Raw genomic sequence first — 10,521 nt, 5'->3', positions numbered from 1 at the left:
ACTTTTGATAGGTACTGACAGCTGCAGACCGGGAACACCCCACAAGGGCTGCAGTTTTGGAGATCCTCTGACCCAATCATCTAGCCATCACAATTTGGCCTTTGTCAAATTTGCTCAGATCTTTACGATTGCCCAACACATCAACTTTAAGGACAAAATGTTCACTTGCTGCCTAATATATCCCACCCACTGACAGGTGCCATGAAAACAAAATTGTCAATGTTATTCTCTTCACCTGTCAGGTTATGGCTGATCGGTGTATATATACAGGTTGACCTGGACCACTTTACATTTTTCTCACTCCCACACAAGAATGTGTGTGAACCAGGAAAAATTTATGTTTCTCAAATGTAATGTAAATATGTTTTTTATATTGTTTTCCATTTACTGACACAAGAATATTACAGATTTTTAAATTAATAATCTAACGTTTGCCAGATAGCATTCAAAACAAAATACAGAGGTGAATTTTGAACTGCTTTCTGGATTTTGCGATAGACCTGTTAGATACCCCTGAGTTAGATACAATTAATTGTAAATCATTTAAAATTAGAAACACAAAAGCCTCTAATTTATTTAATTTAGAAAACCAATGACAGTAATTTCCACTGTGCCTTATTTTTCATGTCAGAAACAATGAGTTGAGTACAATATCCTGTGAGAAAGCATGTCTTTTTCCAGATATACTTTTGTTAGAGGACACAACACAGAGTACTGCTTTGCCAAATATGTGCCATTTTCTTTCCTTGCTTGGAAACTGCACAAAGGTCAATGGTTGGACATGTGGTGTTCATTACCCCACACATCCCCCATACATTTTGTCCATACATTCCTGTATGGGTCCAAGGAACATAGGGAGGGTGGAACATACATTGCTCTTATATGATTGGAAGACAGCCAATGTGCTATAGGTTTGTCTAGTATATATATATGCTGTTAAAGACAAAGACATTTGGAGAAGCACAGAGACATCTGGAAAGACCACGAAGAGAGAGATCGGAAGAAGGCAGAACATCTAATAAAGACATGTACTATATTTTGTGAATAAACAACAAGGAACGCTTCTCCCCCTGACTTGGGTCCTTATTGTTCTACAAAAGAGCCATAAGCCAACAGTTGGTGCCGTGACCCGGATAGGTTGGGTTCTGAGATCAAATTCATCAAACATCCATCGTTGATCAAGAGGAGAAGATTGCTGACGGTGCACACCCATTTGGGAGTTGGTTTCCTCATCCTCTGACAGTGGTTGGTGAGTCAGAATCTACACCTTTTAAAGAACCAATGGTCAGGTTATATGTTGTGATAGTACATGCAATTGAGTGATATGTATCCAAGTACACTATCTGTAGTGTGAAATCTTCCCTGTTGTGATGGGAAGTGCTTACTAGACTGAGTAGTAAGTGACACATGTGTAAAGTCCTAATATAGGCCACTGTTTAGTGCAAAGCTTCGTTATTCATCTAGGAGTCCTTGTTATTTGGATAGCAGGTTGACACGTGTGTAGTAATTGCAATAATAATCTTGTACAAGTAAGGTGAAGAAAAGAAATGACGTCTTTAATTGAAAAAACTACATTAGAAAAAAAGGGGACTGCAGCCCCGACTAATATTACAATTGATGAAATTACTAAATCATTAGCTGATGACATAAAAAAAAGCCTGAAATTAGATGAGTGTCTCCAAGAGATATTGAAAAAATATGCCATTGTTCCAGGAAAAGATAATTTATGGAATCTTTCTGATATACAGAAAACATGGGGAAAAATTCAGAGAATGTCTGATGGATTACAAAAAACACGCTGGTCGTTGATTGTATTATCAGAGATTAGGAAAAGGAATGATACATTTCTTAAAGATAACCATGAAAAAGCTGTGAGAAAGGAGAAAGAAAATGTTAGGGCGTTGGCTGAAATGAAGCAGAAAAAGGAGGAGGAACTGAACAAGCTGAAAGGAGAGAGAGTGGACAAAGTGGCTCCTCCCTCAGTTAAAATAACCCCCTCCTCATTGTACCCTCAAGCTGAAATGAAAAAAGCAGCCAAGGCATCAGGTATCTGGGACCCGACATGGAGTGACCTCCCTGGTTGGGACTCTTTAGACTCAGATGATGATTCTAATGATGACAAAATAAATGTCAGGCCTCTGAAGTCCAAGTTAGTGAGACCAGACAAAGGGGGAAAGAAGGTTTTAATGACCTATCATAACCCTGCTGAACCAAAACAACTTGATGAATGGTCTAAACATTTAAAACATCCCCGTGAGGTGGGAATGAAGACATGGGATGCTATTAAACGCTACAAGACAATCTACAATTTGCATCCCATGGATGGAGTGCAACTCCTTGGGTTTGTTCTGACAAACCGTGAATCCATTCTGTTACAAGACAAGGTTGTTACTGCATTAGGTGAGGACGGCCAAGATAACAGAAGTGGATGGAAGGCAGTACAGGCATATGTCAAAGACTTGACCAATGTCACCACAAATTGGGGAGAGATAACCAGATGTGTTCAAAAGCCAAAGGAATCATTCTTAGATTTTGAAGAACGATTTAGGGCTGTTGTGATCAGACACAGTGGTTTACCTGGAGTGGAGGATGATGATGCGCTCACTGACATAAAAAATGGCGCTATTCTTCATCAATTGATGCAATCCATACATGAAGATCTGAGAAAAACATATGTTGCTACTACTAAAAACTGGGATAAAGCTACATATGGAGAAACAGCTGATGCTTTAGCAAGACTGGATAGAGACATGAATCAACACAATGTCACTAGGCCACCTGTCATCAGATTAATGCAGGTAGAAAATGCATCTAAAGCAATTCAAAACCGACCAAGTAAGATACAAGGGGCGTGTTACTACTGTGGAATCCCTGGCCACAGGGAACAGGATTGCTATAAGAAGAACAAAAGGTCCAAGACCGGGTCAAACAGAAACCAAGGTACTTGGAAAAAGGACAACAATCCTAATGACACAATGTTAATGCAAAAATTTAAAGAACTCTCTCATGAGCAACAGCAAAAGTTGCTGGAAGCGGTGGAGGGAAACTAACAGACCCCCTCTTACGGCCCATCTCTGCTGGAGTACACATGAAGTCTGATGGGATATATGTGAATATGCTGGTAAACAACTACCCAATAGATTTTTTAGTGGACACAGGAGCTGAAGTTACTGTGATGCCCACATCCTATGTAAAACACATACATCCTGTGTACAACGGCAAGAAGATGAGAGCTACGGGTGTGGGAGGGGGGAAAACAGACATGCAACAAACTGAACCATTATCATTTTCTATTGGTCCAATGACAATTGATGCTGAGATATGGGTTGGTCCGTTTGATCAGCCTATCTTGGGCCTTGATGTTATCATGAAACTGGACTCCACATTGGACATCAATGAAGGAAAGGTGACATGGCGAATTAGAAAGGTTGAAACAACAAATTTGAAAGACCACCCTATATGGACCACCAAAAAGAATGAGTGTGGTAAATTGGATATGGACCCTGTACGCCTTATAGGTGAAGCACCGCCTTGCACAAAACAATACCCTATCAGTAAAGAAGCCATGGCTGCAACTAAAGTAGTTATTGGAGATTTACATAACATGGGTGTTGTGGAAAAGACACATTCTGCATCGAATAGCCCGGTCTGGCCGGTGAAAAAACCAACAGGTGCATGGCGTGTGACTGTAGACTACAGGAACGCAAATGAAATCATTTCCAAACTCACCCCACTGGTGGCAGACACATCTACTATTTTCACCTCACTGTCGCCTGAACACTCTGTTTTTTCTGTGATTGACATGGCTAATGGCTTTTGGTCAGTACCATTACATCCTGATGTCAGACCGTGGCTTGCCTTTACTGTAGACGGTCAGCAGTATCAATGGACACGCCTACCGCAGGGTCTACACAATAGCCCCTCCATATACCATCAGGCGTTGCGGAAGCATCTACAAGACTTGCCTCCAATGTCCTCAGTTGTCATACAATATGTGGACGACATCCTATTGGCATCTGAAGATGAGATGACACATGCACGGGACCTCCGAACACTGCTGGACCATCTACATGTAAAAGGTCACAAGGCCAGCCCTGACAAAGCACAAATCATGCAGCCACAGGTCACCTATTTAGGGCAGCTAGTCTCACAGGGGAAGCGGGAAATGACTCAAAGTCGCACTGCGGCCATCCAAGCTGCAAAGGAACCCACTACCATTAAAGATGTACGTTCTTTCATGGGCCTGTGTAACTACAACAGATGTTGGGTGGATTCGTTTGCTGAAATAGCACAACCCCTCAATGATCTCCTGAAGGGTGACCCTGACTCAAAGGATCCAGTTCAGTTCACAGAACAACAGAAAGATGCCTTTGTCAAACTCAAGATGGCACTGTCGTCAGTACCTGCTCTGGGCATTCCTGACTCAGGACAGCCATTCACCCTTTTTGTGGCTGAAAAAGATGGCTACATGACATCAGTTTTGACACAAGACCATGGAGATCGCCAAAAGCCTGTGGGTTACTACTCTAAGAAATTGGATGATGTAGCCTTAGGCTGGGGTCCTTGTCTGAGAGCTATGCAGGCCACCTACATTGCTGTATCCCTGGTATCACCTCTTGTTCTTGACCAACAGCTTATCATCAAATGCCCACATGCTGTGCACACTCTCTTGACTATGAACCGAGCTGCACAGGTTACAGCTGCACGCTGGAACAAATGGTCCACAGTCTTAGAGGCGCCTAACATCAGCATACAACGTGGTACACCTTCTAATCCTGCCACCTTGATGCTCCCGCCTGATTCCACATTGCTTGAACACGACTGTTGTGAGTTGGTTTTGGACCAGCTCTGTGATGAATTCACGAAAGTCCATCCTCTTGTGAATCCTGAATTTGTTTTCTATACTGACGGTTCCAGCATTGTGGAGGGGGGAGAGAGGAAGGCCGGATGGGCAGTTACTACATCAAGTGATGTAGTGGCATCTGGTGTTTTACCAGTAGGAACATCAGCACAAGTTGCAGAGCTAGTGGCTCTGACAGAAGCATGTAAACAGGCTGAAGGGAAAACAGCAAACATCTACACTGATTCAAGGTATGCATTTGGCGTCACACATGATTTTGGAAAAATCTGGAAGAATAGAGGATTCATGACATCACTGGGGGCTCCCGTGAAGAATGGACCAGAAGTAATGGCACTACTGGAAGCTCTCCAGTTACCAGTTCAAGTTGCAATCATGAAAACAAAAGCACATGGCAAGATTCTCACAGAAGAGAACAAAGGCAATGATCTGGCGGATAGGGCTGCGAAGGCAGCTGCCAAGCGGACACCACTATCACCCAGACTCATGAGAAGATATACAGTGGACACTCTCCAACACATCAAAGAAATGCAGAACAATGCACCAAAAGATGAAGTATGGGAATGGATGTCTGCAGGATGCAAACTCAACAAAGAAGGTGTGTGGAAATACAACCTTAGGTGGGTAGCACCAAACGCACTCCTCCCATACCTAATAACTCAGATTCACTCTTTGGGACATGTTGGCGTTGACAAAATAATCTACCGTTTCGTTGGAAAATGGTGGAACCCTGGTGTGCGGAAGGAAGCAGAAACTATCGTAGCAAACTGCAACATCTGTATGGGAAACAATACAAAGGGAAAAGTGAAAGCTCAGACACGTCGGGCACCTGCCCCGCCAGGACCCTTCAGACACTTACAGCTTGACTACATTACTCTGCCTAAGAGTAAAGGATTTGAAGACGTGTTGGTAATTGTTGACCGTTTCTCACGATGGGTGGAGGCTTATCCTACCAAGAAAGGGACAGCACAGCACACCGCAAAAGTTCTGATTCGTGAAATAATTCCCAGATGGGGATTACCGGAACAATTGGACTCTGATCAAGGAACTCACTTTACTGGGAAAGTGTGTCAGGAGGTAGCCCGCCTCCTGGGCATAGACTGGCGACTACATTGCCCTTACCATCCACAATCAAGTGGTCATGTGGAACGCCAAAACCAGGTTGTGAAGAGCAGATTAGCAAAAATGCATCAAGAAGGAATAGCGTGGCCTGATGCGCTGCCTACCGTCTTGTGCAGTATAAGAGCTACACACAACAAGACTACAGGGTTAAGTCCGTTTGAGGTTGTCACAGGCAGGCCTATGTCACTACCAGGCACGCTAGACCTGAGAAAAGCAGATATACACATCATGAGTGATACTATGCTTAATTACTGTATGCAACTGTCAGAATCAGTAGCAGAGGCAGACAAACAGGTCAAGGAAGCGTGGGGAACAACCCCCGAGGGGGGACATGATGTAGTGCCAGGACAATGGGTAATGATAAAGAAACACCTTACAGAGACATTAGGAGCAAAGTGGGAAGGCCCTTACCAAGTTTTACTTGTCACTAGATCAGCAGTGAAGGTACAGGGTAAACCAAGGTGGATACATGTTACTCATTGCAAAGTGGTACAACATGACGAAGAGCAGAGCCTTGAGACTACAGAACCGGTTGCAATAGGCAACCGGGGGCCCATCTCGGGTGAAGATGCATAGAAAGGGATCAGAATCTGATACAGTTTTATGCAACCACTGCAACCGTCATTTAGCTAAATTGAGGCTGATTATCAACCTTTTTCATAGAAACACCCATACTCTCACTTTCTCTCTTTGTTCTTTTTGCAGGTTATGCAGATTATCTACCTGACCCTACGACAACACGAACTGTATCCTGGTCTTTCCTGACTCTACACAGATAAAGTGACATATGCGATCAGCAGCAAGACCATCCTAATTGACCAACGGACAGGAAGAAGGATTCTTCACAATTGTTATGTGCCAAATAGAACCATTGTGATTGATATTTGTGTTGGATTACATACTAGTTAGGAATTAATTAGCCACTAGGGAAGTAGATTCTTACACTACTGAGGTATATAGATCACGATGTTCATGTTAATTGTTTCTTTGTGTTTCCTGGTGGTACAGTGTGGTGGTGCTCTAGTCCCAAACATTGATGCACATAGACACGAGGATGGCCATCATGGTATTAATACATTTTTGGCCCTTTCCCTACGATTTGCCAGGACGATTAACCAGAGTAGTTGTTGGATTTGTACCCATACACCGTTCACTGCTAAAGGAGGTATTCCCTTAGGAGTCATTCCATTCAATCAGTCTGAGATGTTAGGGATCTGGAGAGACCTCAGTTGGTTTACATTTTCTGTATGCAATAATTGGGGTGTTAATGACAGCTACTTGCACTCTCGTGGACCAAATTCTTCTGACCCCTGCTGGAGGGAACCTAAACAATCTGGATGCATTTCCGTCCAGGATCATGTAACATCTTTAGGTGTGCCTGTGAAATCATGGCGTCATAGTTACATGCCAGCCTTTGATAGAAACAGCCCTGATTTCTGGCATCGTCCGCCACATATAGTAGTTACTAATCCACCTAGGGGATGGTTGTGTATACAGCGAGAACAATCCAAAAGCCTAATGGACCAATATTCGAATGCTTTTGTGTTTGTAGGTCGAAGTTATTGCAACCAAACAGCGGATCTCTCTATATGTGATGGTACTACTATCCCTGAGTGTTTGATGTATGCCAATATAACCCTCAAGAATGGCACTGAATCTGTATTTTATGCTAACACCTTAGGCAACTTAATAACTACGGGTATGATTGCTCCTAATGGAACTCATTTCATTTGTGGCCCCAATGCCTATCCATGGCTCCCACCTTTATGGCGAGGATCATGTTATTTGGGTTATGTAATTCCACATGTGAGACTGAGTACAGATTCTCCCTTTAAAACACGACATTCACGAGCTATTACAGAAACTGAAAGGTTTTTTGCTATTGCATTCCCTCCCTATGGCACAGCCATGTTGGCGAGAGAAGTTATTAGTATGGCTAGCTCTTTGGAGGCTTTAGCTAACATGACCTCTGAAAGTCTGAAATTGCAGTCAGCTGAAATGGTTGCCCTTCGTACTGTTGCAATGCAAAATAGACTTGCTCTTGATTACATATTGTCAGCTCAGGGGGGAACCTGTGCAGTTATCGGGACTGAGTGTTGTACCTACATACCTGATAACTCTGAAGAACTGACTGATTTGGCTGGTAAGATCCGTGAGGAAGGTGCTAAATACAATAATTACAATCCTGATGATTTAGGTTTTTCTACATGGTTGTCATCTACTTTTGGTAAATTGGGGGGTTCTCTGCTGACCATGATTATGCCAGTGGTGGTTGTAGTGTTGGTCTTTTTTATCTTGATAACACTTGCCAAGTGTGCTGTCGACAGGTGTCTGTCACTCAAAGTAAGGCGCATGCTCCCACGGGACCTACACGAGTACAGGCCGTGTCCGTATCAGCTCCAGTGTGCCCAAGGTGACTGTGATACCTGTGCTGACCAACGACGTTCTCCCTCACAGGATTGTGTTGTAAAGGACAAGAGTACCATCACACCCACCGTCTATCTCTGATTTTAATATGCATATATAGGTAACCACAAGTGTACCTCTTACGTCATTAGGATGTGAGATGAATTAGCTCGCTTTACTATTTGTATTATTAGTAACTGTTTTCTTATTTTTACATGGGTAGTGTTCTTATTCTTTACAGACTTGTTGTTATGACATGTAAATGTAGTGCTTTAATGTCATAGGGGGGAATTGTGAGAAAGCATGTCTTTTTCCAGATATACTTTTGTTAGAGGACACAACACAGAGTACTGCTTTGCCAAATATGTGCCATTTTCTTTCCTTGCTTGGAAACTGCACAAAGGTCAATGGTTGGACATGTGGTGTTCATTACCCCACACATCCCCCATACATTTTGTCCATACATTCCTGTATGGGTCCAAGGAACATAGGGAGGGTGGAACATACATTGCTCTTATATGATTGGAAGACAGCCAATGTGCTATAGGTTTGTCTAGTATATATATATGCTGTTAAAGACAAAGACATTTGGAGAAGCACAGAGACATCTGGAAAGACCACGAAGAGAGAGATCGGAAGAAGGCAGAACATCTAATAAAGACATGTACTATATTTTGTGAATAAACAACAAGGAACGCTTCTCCCCCTGACTTGGGTCCTTATTGTTCTACAAAAGAGCCATAAGCCAACAATCCCAAGACAAGATCATTCATAGTCTGAAAATGAAGTCAGTAAATAGGATAGTATCATTTACATATTTCAATATCCGTTCTCAGGTTTGTTTGTTTTGAAGCTCTGTCATTACAACTAGCTCTGATTTTGTTGAGTTGATTATCTTCCTGGTTGTCACTGAGTCTAGATTTATGATTCCCAGTGATCATACAATTACAATGCCAGATTGCGGAATTAAAATAACAGGTTTTTCAATGCTCTTCCCACTATTATTACCCATTATAATCAAAAAGGAAATTAGTGCCTTAAAAAGTCATGCTCACTGACATCAGTACATCAAACTCTCCGAAGTTAAACCCAACCATTTATACATCTGCAACAATACATACATGTTGTACAGTCTAATATATTTTGGGTATATTAATAATGTAAGTATGAAGAAGAATTGTATTACGTCAGCAATTTACTGTGGTATTTTGTGATCTCCCATGTTTCAGATGAGTACAGCCAGCCTGGAAAACACCGTCCCTAGAAGCCTTACTTCAGTTGCCCCCAACCTTTTGCAGTTACTGTACCTCCCCAAAAGATTTTGCACTGCATGGAGCACCCCTGAAGTACCCCCTCATGTTAATTTAACTAGTAAGTCTATGGTGTCATGAGTGTTTTCAAGTACCCCCTGTGGAGAGGCCTAGTACCCAAACAGGCTCTGTGGTTACGAGAGATAGCGCGTATCAGAGTAGGCCTATTAACCATCAGACACAAAGTGAACAGCCAAGATATTGTTAAAGCTCCTGTGTAAACTAGTGGTCTTCATCAGTGTCACCTTTGAACTCGCCAATGTTTCCCAGGCATAATCTTTGTTTGACTTACCATCCCTCTAAATGAAATGTCTCCATACCTCTGCCCCAGCTGCGGTGTTGATGGTGAAATCCAATTCACTATTGATCCTGACCCTTGAAATGATGGCCGAAATCCAGTGAGGATGGCCTGATATAAAACCACTCTTACCCAATTGTGTTTATTTTCTCAGTTGCCCCACAACTGTTAAGAACAGCTACAGTAAAAGTTTGGAGGTGGATTATGTTGAGCTTAGTCTTTTGGTTGGTTGGTATTACATATATAGGTTGTTACTACATATATTATGCTATGTTATGTTTTTTCATTTGTTTTTATTTCTGTTTGTATCAAAAGTACATTTTACAATTCAGTTTAAGTTTCAGTATTTGGTTATAAATAGTACATTGGAAGTAGCTATTTGTGAACATGATGAATGATGGATAACAATTTTGCGAAGATAACAGCCTTGAGTAAAACACACCTACACACACCCTGACATTGTTTTTTATTATACATATGCACTTGACCAAAGTGCCTTTTATGTGACTTCAGATGTGGGAAGGAAA

General features: G+C 42.1%; 1 protein-coding gene across 1 annotated transcript; it reads left to right on the top strand.

Moving 5' to 3' along the window:
* The first annotated feature begins 664 nt into the window (after positions 1-664).
* LOC117592924 (syncytin-1-like) lies at positions 665-9,087 on the top strand. The gene is made up of 2 exons (XM_034287413.1): positions 665-1,249; positions 6,686-9,087. The coding sequence occupies exon 2, from the start codon at positions 6,947-6,949 to the stop codon at positions 8,486-8,488; it is 1,542 nt and encodes a 513-aa protein (XP_034143304.1). The 5' UTR covers positions 665-1,249; positions 6,686-6,946; the 3' UTR covers positions 8,489-9,087.
* The last annotated feature ends 1,434 nt before the right edge of the window (positions 9,088-10,521 follow it).

This window comes from Esox lucius, chromosome 1 (genome assembly GCF_011004845.1).
Source record: "Esox lucius isolate fEsoLuc1 chromosome 1, fEsoLuc1.pri, whole genome shotgun sequence".
Taxonomy (NCBI): Eukaryota; Metazoa; Chordata; class Actinopteri; order Esociformes; family Esocidae; genus Esox; species Esox lucius.
The sequence above is the reverse complement of the archived record's forward strand: the minus strand, read 5'-3'. Positions and strand labels throughout refer to the sequence as shown.